The sequence below is a fragment of the Oryzias latipes genome, chromosome 23 (genome assembly GCF_053564925.1).
Source record: "Oryzias latipes strain Hd-rR chromosome 23, Olatipes_Hd-rR_3.1".
Taxonomy (NCBI): domain Eukaryota; kingdom Metazoa; phylum Chordata; class Actinopteri; order Beloniformes; family Adrianichthyidae; genus Oryzias; species Oryzias latipes.
Window position 1 is genome coordinate 9,975,135 of NC_136259.1, and position 21,097 is coordinate 9,996,231.

The window sequence follows — 21,097 nt, forward strand, 5'->3', positions numbered from 1 at the left end:
CAAAGAGTCAAATAATTTCAAGAAATATGATCCCTGGATTCATCACTTTCTCCAAAAGCAAAGTTCTGACCTGCAGACAACTTGATCTCAACTTTCAGCGCCGCTGATATCAGCTGAAGAAGGAAAAGGACCTTAATCTAGACATAACATCGAAGAGAACTATAAACTCTGTTGAAACCCAGAAGAACGGCTGTTAATCAGCAGAAGACGTACTACAAACCTTGGTCATTCGACAGAATATGGAACCTTTTTTTTTTATCTTATTTTATTTCACAGCATTACCTTATTATAAAAAATAATAATATTAAATAAGTAAAAATGCTTAATCAATTATTGAAAATGGTTAAATTGATTGATTTTTAATGATATTACTTCACTTGCTCCAAAAATTGAAAAATTGATTCATGATTTTTCCAAATGTAATTTTGCACATATTTTAACTTTGATACTTGAGCATTTATTGCTATTAAGATTTTTGAAACAGTGTTTTGTCTATTTTACTGATATAGTATTATTTTTTAATCATATAAATGACTTTTATAAGTCACATGATCTGCATATATTTTGAATAACTGATCTGCATTTGCCACGTTGATTTCTAAAATAGTTATTTTTATATAATAATTAAGTAATTCATCTTTGTCATGTGCTTTACTGATGCCTAACGATTCTTAATTCTGTCTGATAAAAGCTAGGAACTGAATGATGATAAATCATGTAATAAAATGGTTACGGTACAACGTGGTGGGATTATATAAATTCGCTTCCTTCCACTCCCTTTTAAGCAATATTTATTCATATGTCTAATCATCCTCAGTTTGATAGGTCATTGTATGAATGTATAACCCATTGCATTGTTTTTGTGTATTACCGTATTCTTATTTGATTGCTTGAAATAAACCATTTCAAATCAAAATTCAAAAATCAAAGTGTTGAACTCATGGACATCACCAGATGCTGGGTTTTCTCCTTCTGAATGCTCTGCCAGGCCTTTACTGCAGCGGTTTTCAGTTGCTATTTGTTTGTGGGCCTTTCTGTCTGAAGTTTAGTCTTCAACAAGTGAAATTAATGCTCAATTGGGTTAAGATCAGGTGACTGACTTGGTCATTCAAGAATATTCCACTTCTTTGCTTTGATAAACTCTTGAGTTGCTTTGGCTGTATGTTTTGGGTCGTTGTCCATCTGTATTATGAAATGCCGCCCGATTAGTTTGGCTGCATTCACCTGGATCTGCGCAGACAGTATGTCTCTGAACACTTCAAAATTCATCATTAGGCTGCTTCTGTCCTGTGTCACGTCATCAATAAACACTAGTGTCCCAGTGCCACTAGCAGCCATGCACGCCCAGGCCATCACACTGCCTCCACAGTGTTTTACTGATGATGTAGTGTGCTTTGGGTCATGAGCTTCTCCATACTTTAATCTTGCCATCATTCTGGTAGAGGTTGATTTTGGTTTCATCTGTCCAAAGAATGTCCAGAACTGTTTCCAGAACTGTGCTGGCTTTTTTTAGATGCTTTTTACCAAAGTCCAATCTAGCCTTCTTATTCTTGAGGCTTATGAGTGGCTTTCATCTTGCAGTGTACCCTCTGTATCTACTTTCTTGCAGTCTTCTTTATATAGTAGACTTGGAAATTGATACGCCTACCTCCTGGAGAGTGTTCACTTGGTTGGCTGTTGTGAACGGGTTCCTCTTCACCATGGAAATGATTCTGCCATCATCCACCACTGTTGTCTTCCGTGGACGTCCAGGTCTTTTTGAGTTGCTGAGTTCACCAGTGCTTTCTTTCTTTCTCAGGATGTACCACACTGTTGATTCTACCACTCCTAATACTGTAGCAATTTCTCACATGGTTTTTTCTGTTTTCTCAGCTTAATGATGGCTCCTTTCACCTGCAAGGAGAGCTCCTTTGACCGCATGTTGTCTGTTCACAGCAAAATCTTCAAATTACAGACCAAAACTGTTTTGTTATTCTACAGTCCCATATATATATAAAAAGTGTGTCTTTTTCCTCATTGCATTTTGAGCACGTATTTGGACTATTGGCATTTTATTTATTTAATTTAACAGGCGTAATGTAAACTTGCATTAACCACTTATGCAGTAATAGCCTCAATCTCGAGTTAATTGTTTGCTTTTGTGCCCTTATGCAGGCTACTTGCCATTCTTCTACTGACATATCTGTTCCTAGTTCTTTTCTCCATGCATCGATTTTCATGTTTGCTTTTCTTTTGAGTTTGTAAGTAATAAATTATAAAATTTTTAAATAGCTACTATCCTGCTGTCTTTGATAACCAATTCTTCTAGTTTACCCCCTTACCGCGAAGGGGGGTCTAAGGGCAGGGATGCCCGTATAGCATAGTCAGTTTGTTAGTTCATTTTAGTATTTTCCTATTGAACTCTTTGTATTCGTGATCCTTTTAAGTTCATGTTTTACTTCGAAGCCCATCGAGACGACTGTTGTTGTGATTTTGGGCTATACAAATAAAATTGAATTGAATTGAATTGAGATTGGTGTGGTTTTAAAAGGGTTATTTGTTCTGTTCTAATAAAGTTTCTTAATTGTAGGTAAAAATGTTTACTATTAATATGATATTTTGATTGTAGCCTTTCAAGTGACATCATGTCTGAGGATACACCTTGATACAAATCTAGAATTTTTTCCAAACCATTCATTCCCATTGTTTGAACACTGCATCTGCTTTGACTGCTTTAAAATGCTGGTTTACCCAAATGAGACTTAGCTGTGGAAATGTATTTTGTTCTTTCATGGCTTTATTTACACTATGCCAAATCTTGATCGTGTTTTTAACCCTTGGATTATTAGTTTTCTTGTTCAGATTAGCTTCTAAGTGTGAAAATATGTAAAGAGTTAAGGGTGGGATTAAAGTTTTACTTTCCATCTTTGTCCATTGTGGTTGCATCTTTTTTTTATTTTTATAAAAAAGTATCTTACTGACCCAAGCTGTGCAGCCCAGTAATACCACATTATATTGGGGCATTTTAGTCCTCTCTCACTGTAAGGTAAATAAAGAATCGATAACCGTATCCTAGATTTTTTTATTTTTCCAAATAAAAAAAGGGATATTTTGGAAAACATACAGTAGTTTTGGTAAAATGTTTATGTTGTAGACATTAATTTGATCAATCAGTGACATTGAAAGCTGTATCCATCTATTAATACTGTCATTTATTTCTTTAGTTATAGAATCAAAATTATTTTGGACTATTAGTGCTATGTTTGGAACATTTTTCTATGCCTAAATATGTAAAAAAGTCGACTGAGTTGAAATCCGTTTTTACTGTTGGTGGCCTTTCTCTTTGATACTCGTTCAGCATTAAAACGGACTATTTAGATCAGGGGTCACCAACCTTTTTGAGATTGAGGACTATTTCATGGGCACTAAGTAGTATGAAGGGCGCCACAGGACCGGTTTATTAAAAACCTCCTAGCATTAAAAACTAAATTACAGAACTCATCACTGGGACTACTCCAAAAATATTTGGCATTTTCCTAATTTTGTGCAACACCAATATTAAAAATCCTCCAAAATCCTCAATACTTTCATAAACAAATGATCTATTGTTTATTTATGGTCTGAAAAAGTGCAGCTGTTTTCCAGCCTGCATTACCTGCTGTCTCTATTTATACGTTACTATAACCAACTAAACCGTAAAAATAAATGGATATGGAAAAAATACAGACAAGTATTAAAAATGTTCGCATAGTTAGTGAATAATGGCATTAGAGTGAGCTAAGTAATTTAGGCCACCCGATGATCCAGGTGTTGCGCAATGGTCTCCGTGCGCCGTTTTACCTCGCAACCTGCGCCCACTACCCCTCCCCTTCTCCTCCTCACACACACACACACGACTCTTTCTCAAAGGCGGGAGCGCCGATTCGCAAGTTTCAGGCCGTTCCATACTCTGCCATACATTTCACGATAGTAGAACTAAAGTGCATCAATTACTAATAAATAGCAAGCACTGAATCACCACCCTATACTATCCTGGCAAGAACCGTTGCGTCCGAGTCTTAATTCACTATCCTCTTACTTAGTAGCGGCCACACTTGACATGTCCAAATCTGCTACCCATGCCCCATGCAAAGCACAACCCCGATTTGTTGAGAACGACATTCACATAAGTTATCATCATTCTTTACATTCTCACTTTAACTAAGATAGTGATCTTTGTGTCTTTTATGGAAATAATGTAGAAACTGTGGAACGTCTTTCCTTTAAATATTTTTAAAGAAAAGAGAGTTTTGGTCTTCTTTTCATAATTGGCTCAAATCCAACAATATCATCATTAACCCTTTAAATTGGAATACAATTAAAATTCGATTACAATTAATTGACAAAACTCGGGACTTTCTGATTAATCCAATAATTGTAATTTCAAAGCATTTTTTCATACTTGTAAATTCTTAAAAGTGAAACTGTCACGGTGCCTCTGTCAGCTCTCCTCCCCCTCCCCTCGCTCTTCACCTGAAGATTGGAACCAGCTGTGGACACTCAGCTCATCTACCTCACCGCCTTCATATGGAGATCAAGCCCAGCATTCATTGCCAGCCGTTACCTACCTCGGTGCATTCTGACTCCTTTGTCGTTCTGGCTAAGTCTATGCTCTGGCTCGTACTTACCTTGCCTGTCGATCCATCTCCAGGTTCTGCATCCACGAGTGTCCACCTGGAAGATCTTACTCACGATCCGCCTCAGCCTCGCCTCACGTCTCGTCTCGCTCCATTCTCGCCTCGGCTCCCAAGACATCAGGCAGTCAGTGGGTTTCCCCTATCGGCAAGTCTCGCCACGCTCCAGCCGCGCCTCGTTTCCAGCTGCGCTCCCAAGACTCCACGAGCAGCGGCTACGCTCCAAGCTAACAAACTTTTACAGCTTGAACTTTGTTTCCTGCCTTGGAAAATTAAAAACTCTCTGTCGCACGCTACTCGCCTGAGTTCTCTTCCGGGTTTCAGCATCTAGGTCTGCCACGTCATACACATCATGACAGAACGGACTGGCCAAACCCCAGACCCAGCTGACCCGGAAGGACTCCGTCTAGCCGTCACGCAATAAGGAATAGCCTTGGGACGCCAAGCTGAATCCTTGTCTCAAATGGCCTTGGCACAGAAAGATCTCTTTCGCCGCCAGGATGGCATTACTAAAGCCCTGATGGACTTAACAGGTCAAAACTCTGCTAGCGCCGCCACTTCCTCATCCATTCCTACACGCGGCAGTTTCATCACTTCCGCTTCCGGTCCGGCTACTGAAAACTTCCGCCTCCAACCAGAAACGTTCCACAGTGACGTTGAAGCATGTGCTGGTTTCCTCCTCCAGTGCCAGTTAATATTCCAACAGGCACCTCGTTATTACCAAGCTGACCACAGCAAAATAAAACTGATAGTAAACTCACTAAGGAATAAGGCCTTACAGTGGGCTCAGGCTTTCCTCTCGGCTAGCCCCATATACCATGTTTCTTTTGAGCAGTTCCTCAGAGAATTCCGACTGGTGTTCGACCAACCGCGGAAGGAGGAGGAGGCATCAGGTCAACTACTTGGACTCAAACAACGCAACCGCTCTGTAAGTGACTACTTAATTGATTTTTGCATACTGGCAGTGGAGGCTGGTTGGCCGGACATCGCCCTGAAGGGGATATTCTATCAATCCCTTAATGAATCAATCAAGGATCATTTATGCTCTCAACATTTGAACATTGTTTGAGCTCATTACTTAACCTATTTCAAAGGTTAGTGCCACACACCGACACACATAAACTTTTCTTTGATATTCTTATCAATTTGATCTTGAAGTTCCTACATCGCCTCAGTTTGTAGCCTCCTTCAGTTTCTAAGAACTGTTTTTAGTTGTTGAATGGTAATGATTTCCCCCTAGCTTTGTATAGAAGTTGTGCGGTGTAAAAATCAACAAGGTCAAATAGTCTGGATTGATAAAATTGTTTGTATGATCAAGATAGTCGGCTTTTTATACATTTCTGATGGCTCGTTTTTGAAGTAAGAAGAGAGGATGTAGTGAACTCTTATAATAATTCCCCCAAATGTCTAAACAGTGGGTGAAATATGGTAATATTAAGGAGCAGTAAAATAAATATCTGCTGTTGTATTTTAATATATATATAGATTTATCAATTTAGTTTGTCATAACAACCCCTACGAATTTGATTTCTGCAACACGTTAACATTGAAGGTTTTTTTCTAGTATATTTTTGTGTAAGAAAGACTACTTTTATTGACCATGAATGATTTATGAAAGCAGCCAAAGGGGAAAACATCCAAGGGGTGAATGCTTATGCAAGGCACTGTATGATGGATGGAGAGATTAACCCTTTTAAAAAACATTTTTTATGGTATTGTCTTGCTTTAAGATGGACCGAGTCCTGTCATAACATCTGATAGTCTCTGATTAGGTCTCTGTACTCTCCTGTACTACAGTAGTTAAAGTTCACAAGAGTCTTTTGCTCTGACAAGCTTTGGCTTGTCTGTCAGGTTTTGTTGATCCTGGTGGTCTGAGTGGTAATCTGTAATCCTCTAACCCTAACCTAACCCCTAACTCTAACCCTAACGCTAACCTTTTGAAGCGACAACATCCCTCCAAGTCCTAATCTCTAACCCCTTACCTCTAACCTCTAACCCCTAACCGCTATCCCCTAACCCCCCAACCCCTTAACCTCTAACCCCAAACCCCTAACCTTCAACCCCCCCACCTCTAACCCCTAACATCTAACCCCTAACCTTCAACCCCCCAACCTCTAACCCCTATCCTTTGACCTCTAACCCCTAAACTCTAACCTCTAACATCTAACTCCTAACTTTTAATCCCTAATCCATAACTCCAAACCTCTAACCCCCAACCCTCTACAAAATCATATTTCAGATACATTGGAACTTGATTTTAGAGTAAAGATAACACTGTTTCATCAAAAAATGCTTTAATGCTAAAGAACCAGAGGCGGTGAAAAAGCAGTTTTCATGACTGGGTCGACTTCTTTTAGGTGTGGGGCGGAGCAAGGGTAAACACAACATCAAATGATTGAAACCTACAGTTCCCAAGAGACTTCTGTATTTTCATGTTTGTTAAAATCAACAATTTTCCTACAACAATCTTTGTGTCCAACACAACTTTGTAATTTATAGACTGATGCAGATTCAACAGCAAGCTGAACATACCTTTTACTTCCTGACCTCTGAAGCTCAGTGGGGTTGGTCTGAGCAGTCAAGGTTTTCTTTTTTCAAAAAGAAAATTCATGGAATGAATGACAGACCATTAAATCTTTAAACTGCGTGGTTTTGGTCGCAAGCTGATATTGGATACATGAGCAAACCCTCCGTCTTCACGTCAGTGTCTGGCAAAGTATGGAGATTTTTGCATCCGATTTCATTGATAAGATCTGAACAGAATTGGAATTATAACAATAAATATAAAGTTTTACGTTGTTTGCTTTTTGTGTTATGCTTTACGACAAAGTTGTCTGTGATCTGGTGCTTTCTAAATAGGTTGAACTGATTATGCATCTGACTTCAGATCTGCTCATGAAGTCAGAGAAGGCTCTGAGGATGCAGAGTGAAACCCCATTGTGAGTTTTCGAAAGTCAGAGTCTAAAATTCACAATGCAGGAGTGTGTCTGAGCCCTGAGGAGCCTCAGACACATCTGACTCCTGTGGTTCATGTTGGAGTAAAGCCCTGAACTCAACCCTTTATTTAGAATGAGCAATTTTGGTAAGAAAGCTGCAAAGTGCATTTAAAACTACGTGCAAAGAGTTTTAAGCTTTGAGGTTTGCCTTCATGTTGATGCATGTAAAGCTGCAGAAACAAGCAGGAACCGTCAATAAAGTACATAAAAGTGTCTCAAAAAATCTGTTTCTCATTAACTCACAATGAATAATCTCAAAATCATCACAAGGACTCATTATTGTTAGAACTCCACAGAAATCCCTAATATCATTCCTCTTTCTCTCAGAGTGAATCAGCATGTTTGACTAATGAAAGTTGTAGACACATCCTTATCTCCTCACTTTAGGACTGAGGAAATAAAATAAATGAGAGTGACAAACAGAAAGATTAATTATCTCAAAAAATGAAAAAACATCTAAAATAAATCAATAAATAATAATAATGAAAAAAAAAAAAAACATCTTCACATAGTTGACCACACACACAATGTGACCATCCTGGTCACCCAGGGAATTGGCTGATGTGTCCAACGTTATGGACTGACAGACAAACAAAATAAACATTTCATCATGGTCAATATTTAATCCTTCTCCGACGTTTTTCTCTTTAATGTTTGTGAATAAAGTAGGAAGAACCAAACAGACTGGTGATATGGTAGCAAGCACGGAAACTAAACACATCATGTTTGTGACACGGACACTTTGAGGCTTTTCTACTTTGGATTGCAGCTCACCTCATAATTTTCATGAGCAAATGAGGTTAGAGCCCACCATGTTTGGAGTTCGTAACCCTTGACCCCACAAGACAGTGCGCTAAACCTTTTTTCTTTAATGATTTGTGATCTTCACTGGTGTCCATGGATTAAATGAAATCCTCTTCACCTTTATCCACCTTTGTCATGGTAGGGATAACACGTTAGTGTAAGGATCGGGTCATCTGGACCCCATAGGATAGCACAAGTTAAAACATGCTTCCATAATTCCTCCTGTAGGTTGCATTTTGGTTCCCAAATTTTTGTATAAAAAAAAAAACAAGACCGTTGGGATTTTCGCAGCTCGGGCCTTCCACGCATCATCACAAAACATCAGATGAGAACATTTGAAAATTTGCTGCGTAGATCTGGCTCAGCTGATAGATGCTGTGAACAGATGTGCTGCATAGCATCTGTTGTGAGACCTCCATCTGGGCTTCCATCAGCAGGAATGCAATCAGGGTTTGAAGTCGGGGGGGGGGGGGGGGGGAGGGGATTTCAATACATAGACTGAATGGTTTCTTGTCTCTTTTATTCTCAGCTCTTCTAATCACTGCCTGTGTCTTCTGCAGCTAGAGTCATCACCCTCTGCTGTAAATCGTACTTTCTGTCTCCTCTATCCAGCTGACATCATTTCCTGTTCTTCAGTTGCTGTTCTCCTTGTGTTTGTTGTTCTGTCTGTAGACTTAACCAAGAACACGTAAATTCCCAGTAACAGCGTTTCCAGGAGAAATGATCTTTAAGATATTCTTCGTCATGTGAAGTCCCATTGATTTATTTTGTGGGGGAAGGGGGGTGATCGCTACTTAAGTAAACTGAATCTGACTGTTGAAGGTAAACAGTCCAGAGAGGGGTGTCTGTGAGCCCACTTGTGTGTGTTCTCTGTCCTTGAGGATGTTCTCGGAGGGGGAAGCACATTTTGCGGAAAAATTGATATTTGCACATAAGGGTGAACATTAAATTCAGGCCATAAAAAGGCTTTCTATGTCATTCCAGTTTAAGAAATATAAAGATTATCACTCCCAGAAAGGGGCAGAAGAACTTTAAGGACATAATGGTCATACTAACCAGAGAGCATCTATGATCACTCTGCAGAAAGGACTTTCCAGTTACAGGAGATGACCATGAATCTCTACGTTCAAAATATTTACACACACAAATGTGATACATATGCAAATTATGTCCAGCTACCCACAATAAGACTGTCCATTGACTTCTCATTGACGAACCCTCTTACTCCTGATGATTACATGGTGGAGACAACAAAAACAAACACGTCTGTGCACAGTTTGAGGCCCTTCATTTTTTAGTGATTTGGCCAGAGTAAGGTCTTTTCAATTGCACTCAAGCACCGGTTGGAGTGATTACAGAAGCTGAACTAACAGTACGTTTGGGTTAGACATACGTTGTGTGAATGGCCTGGTGTGAGTGCATCCTTAGTCTCTTACCTGCAGAGGGTTGTACAGCTCCTGCAGAGCATTGCGAGATCCTTTCTTACAGCAGCCATCCACCATGAAATGGTTTGTCTGCATGGCTGCAAAGCAATAAACACACCTATTAGTACTGAATCTATTTAAACAAAACAAAGCAAAATGTCAAAAAGAATCTGTAGAACAGGGGTGTCCAAACCCTTTGCAAAGAAGGCCAGATTTGATTAGATGAAAAGCTTGGATTCGACCTGACATTCTTTGAACTGGTTTAATAGCATTAAATGCAAATTAACTATTTTATAAAAATGTTATTGACAATGGAATGATTTCATTTCTTCACATAGAAAACAAATTTTTATCAAAACTACTGCAAGTTTCTTGCACCGTTCATTCCCAGTTAGCTTGGTGTTCTGTAGTTTGCATGTTGTGTTTGGTCATGTTATCTGGATATTGAAAACCTTGAAAACAGCCAGTTTCTTGGCATTTTGGGCAGACACAGAGGTTTCATTCTTCACCAAAAATCTGCCAATTTCCACTTGCCCTGGAAGCGGTCGCCCTCACTGTCACCTTTTCTTTTTTATTTACTGTTAACATTTTGCTAGAAAGTGTCACAGAAGTGTTGTCACACAACAGTGTTGCCACTGGTTTAAAATGGCTTAAAACATCATTTAGCCAACCATTATCAAGAAATTGCACCCACAGTTTTTAGAAAATGCTGAGGGCTGCAAATTTTTGAATTTATGACAACAGCCTGCGGGCCGGTTGAGATTTGAATGCGGGCCACATCTGGCTTTGGAAATGCCTAATGTAAAGGTAATGTTAACATGAAGCTGGATGGAACCATTGGTCACAATCGTTTCTCCTGTTATCCTTTTCACTCTACAATGGAACTGCAAAGTTTTCAGTTTACAGTGTCGCTCTAGATCTTCTGTATGAATAGTGAGGCAAATAAAATGTGAACCCCCTGTGATTTTGCAAGTTCTCCTACTTAGAAACCATGGAGGGGTCTGACATTTTCATCTTAGGTGCATTTTATGCTACTACTGCAAATAGGTATTTGAATCCCTATTTATCAGCTAGAATTCTGACTCTCAAATACCTGTTAGTCTGTCTTTAAATTGCTCACCTTCACTCCAATTCTTATCCAAAATTAGAAGCACCTGTTTGAGGTGTGTAGCTCCATAAAGACACCTGTCCACCCCATACAATCAGTAAAACTCCAACTACTAATGTGGCCAAGACCAAAGAGCTGTCCAACGATACCAGAGACCAAATTGTAGATCTCCACAAGTCTGGAGAGGGCTACAAGGCAATTACCAAGCAGCTTGGTGAAAAAAAATCCACTGTTGTAGCAATTGTCAGAAAATGGAATAAGTTAAATACAACTGACAATTTCCCTTGGACTGGGGCTCCTTGCAAAATCACACCTCATGGGGCCTCAGTGATCCTAAGAAAGGTGAGGATTCAGCCCAGAACTACACGGGAGGAGCTGGTCAATGACCTAAAAAGAGCTGGGACTACAGTTTAGCACTGTCTTAATTCTCCTCGCCGTGTTTGGAGTAAGAAGAATGATGAGTACCATCCCAAGAATTTTCCTACTGTGAAGCACCGGGGTGGTAGCAACATGATATGGGGGTGTTTTTCTGCACATGGGACAGGGCGCCTGCACTGTATTAAGGAGAGGATGACCGGGGCCATGTATTGGGAGACTTTGATGAACAACCTCCTTCCCTCAGTTAGAGCATTGAAGATGGGGCGTGGCTGGGTCTTCCAACATGGCTCCATAAGAAGGGCTCATATTCTTATTTGCAGCAGTAGCATACAAATACATGATTTAAAAAACCATGCAACGTGACTTCCAGATTTAAAAAAAAATTATGTTTCTCACAGCGGACATGCAGCTAAGATTAAAAATGTCAGACCCCTCCATGGTCCGAAGTGGAAGAACTTGCAGAATCACAGGGGTTCAAATACTTTTCTACTTTACTGAAGATAGTGCAGGAAAGAAATGGTTAATGTCAGTCACAATCAACAACTAACAACTGCTGGTGGAGAGCAGAGAGCGACAGGGACATATAAGGAGAGCCGTGACCACACGCCAGTGGTTAAGCTGCATTCGTCTGCCAGGATTTCTTTGCTTGGCTTGATGCAAAGCAGGAGCTGCTGGCAGCAGCTTCATGGGAGAAGCCAAAGAAGCACTCAAACCAAGCCAGAAATATCATGCCAGTAATTTCCACCCATCATCTGCCTCATGCTCAGAACCTTCAGCCTGAAAATGAGGAGAAAACCAAATGATATCTGCATGATGCTGCACCACCGGTAAACGTTTTACATCAGCAGAAACCAAGTTACTCAACTGATTGCTATGGATGATGATCGAACGTTCAGCAGTTCAGAATAAATCTATTTCAAATAGAAAGCTGCCTGAGGAGATCCAGAAGCAGGTAGGTAAGTCAGGAATATAAGGGAACTGTCTGATGGTGAGTATTAGCTTTATTGATTTTTGTTATAAAGGAATGTCAAAAATGTAAATTTAGATGTTACCACCTCTGTTTTGGGTACTGAAAAAGTTTTATCTTTAGATATTGGAGAACATGATCCCTAGACGAAAAAATAATGCCACCAAATTATGCTTTACGGGAAAACCCTTAATGAAACATCAAACACACTTTATATCTACAGGTGGCACTATAAGCTTCAGTATTTAAACGAGCCAATCTCATGAAGAATATGAGACAATTAACTGTATATAAAGAACTGGACTGAGTACCCCCTCCCCCCTTGTGTTTCAAACAGGAAGTACCTGCTGGCTTTAAGAAGCCAAAATACCATACAAGTTTATAGAGAAATAAACCGCTGTTACTCAGTCATTCTATTGGTCAGAATAACCATTCTGGATCTGATAACGTTTTTTAAAAAATATCTTAATAATCCAACATTTTTGTCATTATATATATATATTTTTTTTCTTTGCTAAAGTTTAAGTTATTCAAGTTATAAACTGACCAATCAATAAAAGCATGCGGTCTCCAGTCAAACGTTCAAAACAGTTGATTGACAGATTGTCCTGGGCCCACTTTCAGTGGAAGCGGTGAGGCCTTCTAACATGCTCATTACTGATTAGAGAGAGTTGTTGCCATAGAAATGTGGACTACAGACCAATCATGACTTACTGAGGTTGTCTGGTTCCAACTTGGTGATGGATATATAGCTGAAAAATGGTGACTGAAAAAGTTCATTCTGTGGGCAACATCTCACTCGCTCAGTCCAGTTATCTTATAAGATAAGATAGGACTTTATTGATCCCTGGGGGGAAATTCAGTTGTCACAGCAGCGAAAACAAGAAATATAGCCGTTAGAAAAAAGTAAGTAGCATTGAGTAAGAATAAAATCGTGATAATAGAAAGTGGGACTGAAAGTACACGTCAAAAATAACAAGTTAAGTGGTAAAACTCTGACCCTTCTTATGCAGGACCCTTGTGTTGTCGGACCAGTCCAGTTTAATGTTGATGTGCACACCCAGATATTTGTACACATCCACCCTCTCGATGTCCAGTCCCTGAATGACCACTGGAAGAGACTGAGAAGCCTTTTTGCGGAAGTCCACCACCATCTCCTTTGTTTTGGTGGCATTGATGTGAAGGTGATTGAGTTCACACCAGTCCACAAAGTCCTTGATCACCTTCTTATATTCCAGATCATTTTATACAGTCAATGGATGAGTAACAGCTTTGGATACAAATCCATATAAATAACCTCAGCAAAACCTCATCAGCTCACTCACACCTTTAATAAATTGGCTGCTTTGCAGTCAGTGTTACAAACGAGCATTGATGTTGTTGGACACGTCTGAGGTCTGAAGGTCTATGACCGTTCCGTCCCGACTGATCAACCCAAATAACTTTATTGATGACAGGTTGGTACATCTTCTGAAGGAGATAAGTGATAAAGGCTGACAAGGCTTTATGTTCTGTTTCGAACATACATTTCAAATGTATTTCCTTTTGTCCGACTCAATAATTTATTCACAGTAAATGAAAAAACATTTTCTTTAACAGTTACTTTTCTTTCATGATCGTTTAAGTCAGTGTTTGGCTAGTTTTACCTCTGCTTAATTACCCATCACTTGCAGGAAAACTATAACCTTTTTCCATCTCAGTAAAGGTGCACGACATATGATGTGGAACATACATCAGGCTCCCTGAAATGTTTCAGGAAGTCAAATAATATCAACAGAAAGCAGCTTTCACATGTCTGCATGCAGAAGCTTCACTTTCATTATCTGCTATCCACCAGGGCGAATGGGAGCTGCTGCATGTGCACACGTCTGCATGTGCACATGCCTGTAATTATGCTCCCTGTTGTTTATTATGGACTGTTGGCAGCAGCAGCAGCTGCAAAATTGCACATCTGCTGTGCAAAGCCGATAATGTTGGAATATATATTTGCTTTTAAGCACACCTTTGCATTGCAGCATGTGAATCCTTTACAAAAATGTTTGTATTTTGATGTGTTAAATTCTTTTTTTTTTAATCGAGTTTAAAGTAAAATCTTTTGGCCTCTTTTTCCTTGGGTGAATTTTTTTTTTAGGAAAAATAACTGTCTGGATGTTGCAGTAAAGAACACAACCTCTTGTGTTTCCACTGGATACAGCAAACACAATGCAATCTTTGATTAGAATGGGTATCAGGTGTTTACTACTATTTGACTCAGTAATGTTATCTTAAAAAACACACTTGGTGAAAGGGACTTTTCAGTTTACAGTGTAGTGAAGAGGCATAGTAGTTAGTGGGTTTTATGTCAAATCTTATGGACGGAGGACGCAGCCATTTGTTTCAGCCAGCTGGGAATCTTTATGCTGGAACATGAGAAATCTGCATGACACCATCGCTGAGCACACACACAAATTTTACGGACCTGGGACATGAGCATGTAACTAATACAGGCAAGAAAAAGTCATGTATGTCTGTTAGGTATCTATGTGTCTGTTTTCTTTGGAAAGGCTTGTTCATTAGACCTCCAAACTGTAATGTGAAAACCTACTTTCATTTGGAAATATATTTCAAAAGTATTGAATTTTTCCCCCACATGGTTTAAATATTATAAATATAATAATGAATGAATGACATAAAAGCAGGCAGCCCAGCTGCAGAGTACAGTGATAAAACAGGGCTGCTGATACTGATTAAGGCAGAAAGATGCTGCTGCATGAAGGTCTTCAGCCATCAGTTAGCAGATTGCATAAGTGCTGGCTTGAGTGTATCAGGAGTATTTTACAAATATGTTTCTTTTATCTGACAAACTGATGCCTGTTATTGTTTTCTGAAGGGTCTTTTATTTTAATGGATCACTTATGATTGATACTGCAGGAAATCTAGACGAACTGAAAGAACATCAGGTTTTTGGAAGTTCTGATCGCTGTCCTCAAAAATTGCTTGTCAGGTCCCCCACTAAAAGTCTTGTCCCTTTCCTCTATTGTGTGGTTTTCTACAGCACAGAACAGGGAGAACAGGATCTCCAACATCTTTGCACTTTTTGCTTTATTCAACTGAATCTTTTTTATGATTTATCAATTTTTATTATTTATGAAGATTTTAGTGGAAACGATTTAACAGCTTTGAACGAGGAAACATGGTTTCAGTAACTATAACAGCTGCTTTTTCTTATTTTTCTGCTTTTTGTCATTTGAACAACCTGTCAGAGGTTGTGCCGGCGGACGTGTACATCCTCAGTTCAATGAGTATCACGTGCCTTTCTGTTCCAACTGCAATTAAGGTTGAAGGCTTTTCTATTTCTAAGTTTTTACCAGCCATAGAAATAGACATCCTAGAGGAGATCTGGTTCATTTATTAGTAGTTCTTAGGGAGAGAACCGCAGATTGTGATTTTGGGAACCTTTTGGGAAGTCTCTATCAAAGGTGCTCTAAAGCAGCAATGACATATTCTGAAGCAAAAATGTAATCATGTAGGACAGACACAAAGAGACTGGAACCAGTGAAAAACCTTAACATCACACTGTCCCTGTTTTAGAACAATGATCCTTTTATTGGCCTAAACCTGATCCCTTCCCAAAACCCTGGGGGAGCTCAGGAGCTGCGGCACAGCGGTAGCCTTCACCAGACCAGGACAGGACAGAGAGAAGTCACTAATGCCTCTAAACCTGCTGCACTACATGCATCGCTGTGCACGCTTGATTAACGTGTCTTACAGCAGAACTGATCTTCAGCCGTTCAGAACTTTAAGCTGCTGAGAACGTCTGGAGGTTCCTGAACTTGAGGGACAAATCTCATAGGAAGCTCAGAGAAACATTTGCATTTATTCTGTCTGACAGAAAAAGACAATCTAATAATTAACCAGAGATCTCTGATTCCAAACACATGCATGAGAGCTAAACATTTTTTCTTGGAGCTTTGTTTTTCGTTTGTAAAAACTGTCTAAAGAGTCCAGTTCCTTGAGCTTTACTCTGCAGTTTGTCCATACGCTGACGGAATAGCAGGTTTTAAATCGGCTCACAGCTCATCTGCATTTACTGTTACTCAAACAAAATCCCACTGAGTCCATTCAGACACTCTAAACTGAAATAAATGAAAGAATAATTTAAAAAGTGCTGTCGTCTTAACTGAATCTTCTTCTCAGCTTGACCACATGCATAAAGATAGACCACATATGGCATCAGATGCTGCTCTACTGCATTGAAAGACAATGATCAACACGACAGAAGAGGAGGCTTACGTCATAGACTGACTTTGTGGAAAGTCGCACTTCAGACCATCTTCACAGGTCTGAGCTTTTTCTAAGCTTTACAACAGCAGAATGAAAGTGAATATGAAGGCAAACAGAACAATAATAAACACAGCAGGAATGCATCAAACTCACTAACAAACGCGGAAAGTCGTACAGATTTATATTCAGATAAAAATACTTTTGGATCTACAAAAAAAAGGCACATAACAACTGGGAGGATTGCCATGGAAACGAGTGACAAACACTGTGCCTAAGTAAACACAAGCAAAGGAGAAACTGTCCCGTGAAAACTGAAATCAGGGTATAAGGTTGATTTATGCTTACAGCCAACTTCTGAGCAAACAAAGTTTTTCTAAAGACTTTAAACCGAATCTTCTCAGCTCTGCACACATGAGACAAAGACTGCAGTCACAGTGACCCTGTCTGAGGTCTGTCTGCTGACTCCAGCCAGCTCTGACTAACTTCCTGAAACAGTCTGCTCAGTGTGGGCACCCACTCAGTCTGCAGACACATCAACACCTGTGCATGAAACGGCTTCCCCTCCAGTCACCTGCACCGATGCGCTGGACTCCTCCGCGCCCACAGCGCTGCTTCATTTCAGTGCTCAGAGCTGACTGACTGAGCACTGCTGCGTTCACACACATGCACTCAGGGTACACAAAGGCTGCAGCTTCTTTTGTTTTTACCCACATGATCCATTTTGTTAACACAAAACATTTTTAAAGAAATAGCACAGCAGGTTTAGTTCTGTGAGAAATCCTGAAGCCAAAAAGTCACAGCCGGTGTCTTTTGATTCCAGAGGAAGTAAGAGAGCAGAAAAAATGCAGGAAATTTGCAGCTGGGGCAGAACTAGAGGGAAAAAGCTGAATAGTATTAAATTTGTACTTTTCCAAAGGTGAGGGCTGAGCTGTTCAGGGATTATCAGGGCGTTCCAGTTTGCACATAAACTGCTTCATTCACTGCAGAGCATCTCCTCAGCTGCGTTTTATTGACTTTTCCCCTCTGAACTGAATAAACCTCTGAATCTCTTTCACGGCTTTACCTTTACCTCCATAAGGAAAGTCGTTCCTGAGCACCGGGCTGCAGCGTGTGACACAGACAGCATCAGAACTCTGGTGGAACAGACACAAACACAAAAGAAGAGGCGCATTTCGCTCTATTTAAAGCCATATTTACATGTTCTGAGACTGCAGACAGCATTTCTGCATTAAGAGTGATTTCAAGTGAAAAGTGAAAAAAGTGTTCTGAATATAGGCGGGACGATAGGATCAAATGTTTTCCACTTCTGAACATCTGTTTAGATCAAAACCAGAAGATCTCCAGCTGGATAAGATTCTCTTTCTTTCCTATATATGACCACGCGTGAGCCGTGACTTTGGTTGTTCTGGTTTGCTTCACAAAAGTACTGTTGGGTGGATCTGTAGTCACAACATAGCGTGACGTAGTGAGACGTCTACACGCCAGCGTCCTCATAACACGGTACAAGAGCATGTTGAGATCTTTTTTCGTAAAACAAGAACTAATGTTGTGCATCCCATTTTCAGAAGCCAGCGCTCTTTGAGAGCAGCAGGACCACTCTGGTTTGGGTTCAGTTTGAACCTGCAATCATGCAAACATCTGTTCCCATCCATCAGCAGAGGATTAGGAGTCGCTGAAGGAGGATTAATTTGTGGCTAATCTTAACTTTGTGGTGGGGAGCCTGCAGATGCTTTCCTCCACACAAACACAAGGGCTGATAAGATCTGAAGCAACGTGCACTTTCATTGTCTGACTTTGTTTACGTCTGAGTGGGGTTGGTTATCCTTCAGGAGAGCAGCGGCTTAACACAGATCTGAACCAACAATGCAAGTGCAGCAGAGAAGCAGGGATGCAGGTGATAAGCAGTGTTGGCACAACTTCATTAACCCAAACTCAATAAGAACTCCAGGAAGTGATTTTCTCAGTGTGCAGCCTATAAATCCAATCAAGCCCCCCCGTGATGACTGGCTCTGTCCTTCTCGTCTTGCTTGAACCGCCAGCTATAATCCCCCTAATGATGATTACTAACATGACGATAAGACAGAAGCAGTTATAACTCACAGTCATCACCTCGGGAGAGTCAAGACGACAGAAAGCTGCATTTCTACCATCAGCTTACATCAACATAACTCTGTAGAATCCTGAATGACAGCAATTTATGTCATTCTTCTCCAGTGTGAAGAACAGAAGAAAACTATCCTCAAACTAAAGAACACATACCTTTTTTTTTCTAAAGGAAGACATCACCTAATGAGAATGGGTTAAAAAAATCTATTGATCACAGCAAATTGATTTGCACTTCAAATATCCATCATCAATACATTAAGTCCAAGAATAGATTTGATTTATTTATCATTTTAAAGACAAACATACCACATAAACTTTAAATTTTCAAAACACAGGAAACAAGCATTAGATCGGACCTTAGGAAAAAATAACATATTTATTGATTGGAAACTAAATCAAATTGTGAACAGTTTGATATTCATGAGAAAATGTTTCTACACACCTGGGGCCTCATTTATAAACGTTGCGTACGCACAAAAGAAGGCATACGCCACTCTCTACGCAATAGTTGAGATTTATAAAAAGCAAACTTGACGGGAAAATGTGCAGTCCTTCACGCAAGCTCTGACCCAGGCGTACGCACAAAAACGGGTGAAATGAGAAACGGCGACACCGTCGGCAGATGGAAGAAACACGTGAAAGTGAAAATGACAATACTGCCTCTCAGAAATAACATGAAGACTTCACAAAGAAAGTCTTACAATTAACAGCCCACACGAACACCCGTTTGATCGATCAGCAGTGAAACAAATAAAAAAAAATCAAACGAAAATTACAACAGAAATTCAAATGAACACTTATTTGCAGAAAGAAAAATGAAATATGTTCTGCAATATTGGCATGTTGTGCAATTCATCCTCATAAATAATATAGTTAACAGAACGAAATAATGTACAAAACTGATATTCTCGTTAATGTGTCCGTCTGGCGGAGCAGATATAGGTGCGGGCGTGCGGACGGACGGACAGACGTACTAATTGTCCACTGGGGAAAGTTGTTTTCATAGTAAATCATTTCTTCATAAGGTACGGAATTATGGTATTCATGCATATGCCTTTAGTTTGTTTTATTTTTGATAAAATAATGTATGGCGTATGTCTCACCATTCATAAAGCAACAAGAAATTACATTTGCGCTGAACAATTTCCCATTTCCACGTCGATTATTACCGACATCTGTAGATTGTCAGATGCAAGTAAATAGATGGAAATAAAATGCCCCATCACAATGCGTAATGACGCACAATGGCTGATCTTGCACTCTTATAGATGTGGCAAATGGAAGAATTCGGAGTGAGCGCATCTTTAGACAGCAAGAAGACTTGCTGGAAAACGAGGACGAGTGGCTTATGAGCCGGTTCCGACTTCCTCGAGCCATCCTGTTGGACCTCTGCTGGCTTTTGGGCAGAGGAGCACTCGGAGAAACTACGCGTGTCACCCGGTGCATCTGGCTCCCCCTTCCCGATGGAGCGCTAGAAGTTTTTTCGCCTCGACTTTGATGTCCGACCATTTCTTTTTTATTTCGGCCACGGTCCAAGGTTGTGAGGCTACAGCATTTTCGGCATCTGCCACCGTTTGCCACTCACATGCCTTTTTGGCATTAGTAATGCCCACACTGTGCCCTCCAAACAACATTTTTCTCCTCTTTTCCACCTCGCCAACGATAAATTCTACTTCACATTGAGTGAAGTTACGTTTTTTTCCATTTCCTCTCTGTGTTTGCCATGGTTTCGCAATCAATGAATATTCATTTGTGGGCGTTTCACGGACTATTTATGGGCAACTATGGGCGTGTCATGAAGCCGCAAAAGCTGCGCTGCATTTAGAATTGGTTGTGATTTATTAAGGGAAAGATGCGTAGGATGTGCGTGCGCACGGTTTTATAAATCCGAATATTTCTGTGCGTACGCACGTCCTATGTTTCATCCGTACGCCACTTCTGACGCAAATCCTACGCAAAGTTTTATAAATGAGGCCCCTGAACCTTTAAGAAGACAGGCTGTGACATATTTACACTTTAGATGACAACATGTATGACTTAATTGGATGAGTTAATTGGTTCAGTGAAATTTATTCTTACAAATTCCAAGACTAGCCTTATTTTGAAAAACCAGAAGTGTTTTTATCCCTTTAACTCCTCAACAAGACAAAATTAATTAAAACAATTTTTTTTCCTGCTACTTATTGCCTTTGGGGAATAGTACACACAATCAGTGTTTATAAAGATACGTTTTCTAAATGTGCTCTACTGTTTGGTTGAGCAGGCAGTTAAAGGGATAGTATTTTGAAAGTGACTTTTAGGAACTGAACCCACTTTTTGTGTAATCTGACTTCTCCTGACTGTAATGGTATCTACAGAACCATCCACTGAGCTGCCTGTTCTCCTTCAGGCTGTGTGAG

At 39.9% G+C, this 21,097-nt stretch overlaps 1 protein-coding gene across 1 annotated transcript in view; it reads right to left on the reverse strand.

Annotated features, from left to right (window-relative positions):
- chst11 (carbohydrate (chondroitin 4) sulfotransferase 11) overlaps nucleotides 1-21,097 on the reverse strand; it is a 74,602-nt gene that overhangs the window by 13,871 nt on the left and 39,634 nt on the right. Inside the window, exon 2 of the mRNA XM_023952367.2 lies at nucleotides 9,889-9,974. Within this exon, the coding sequence (XP_023808135.2) occupies nucleotides 9,889-9,974 (86 nt within the window). The remainder of the gene's footprint in view (nucleotides 1-9,888; nucleotides 9,975-21,097) is intronic.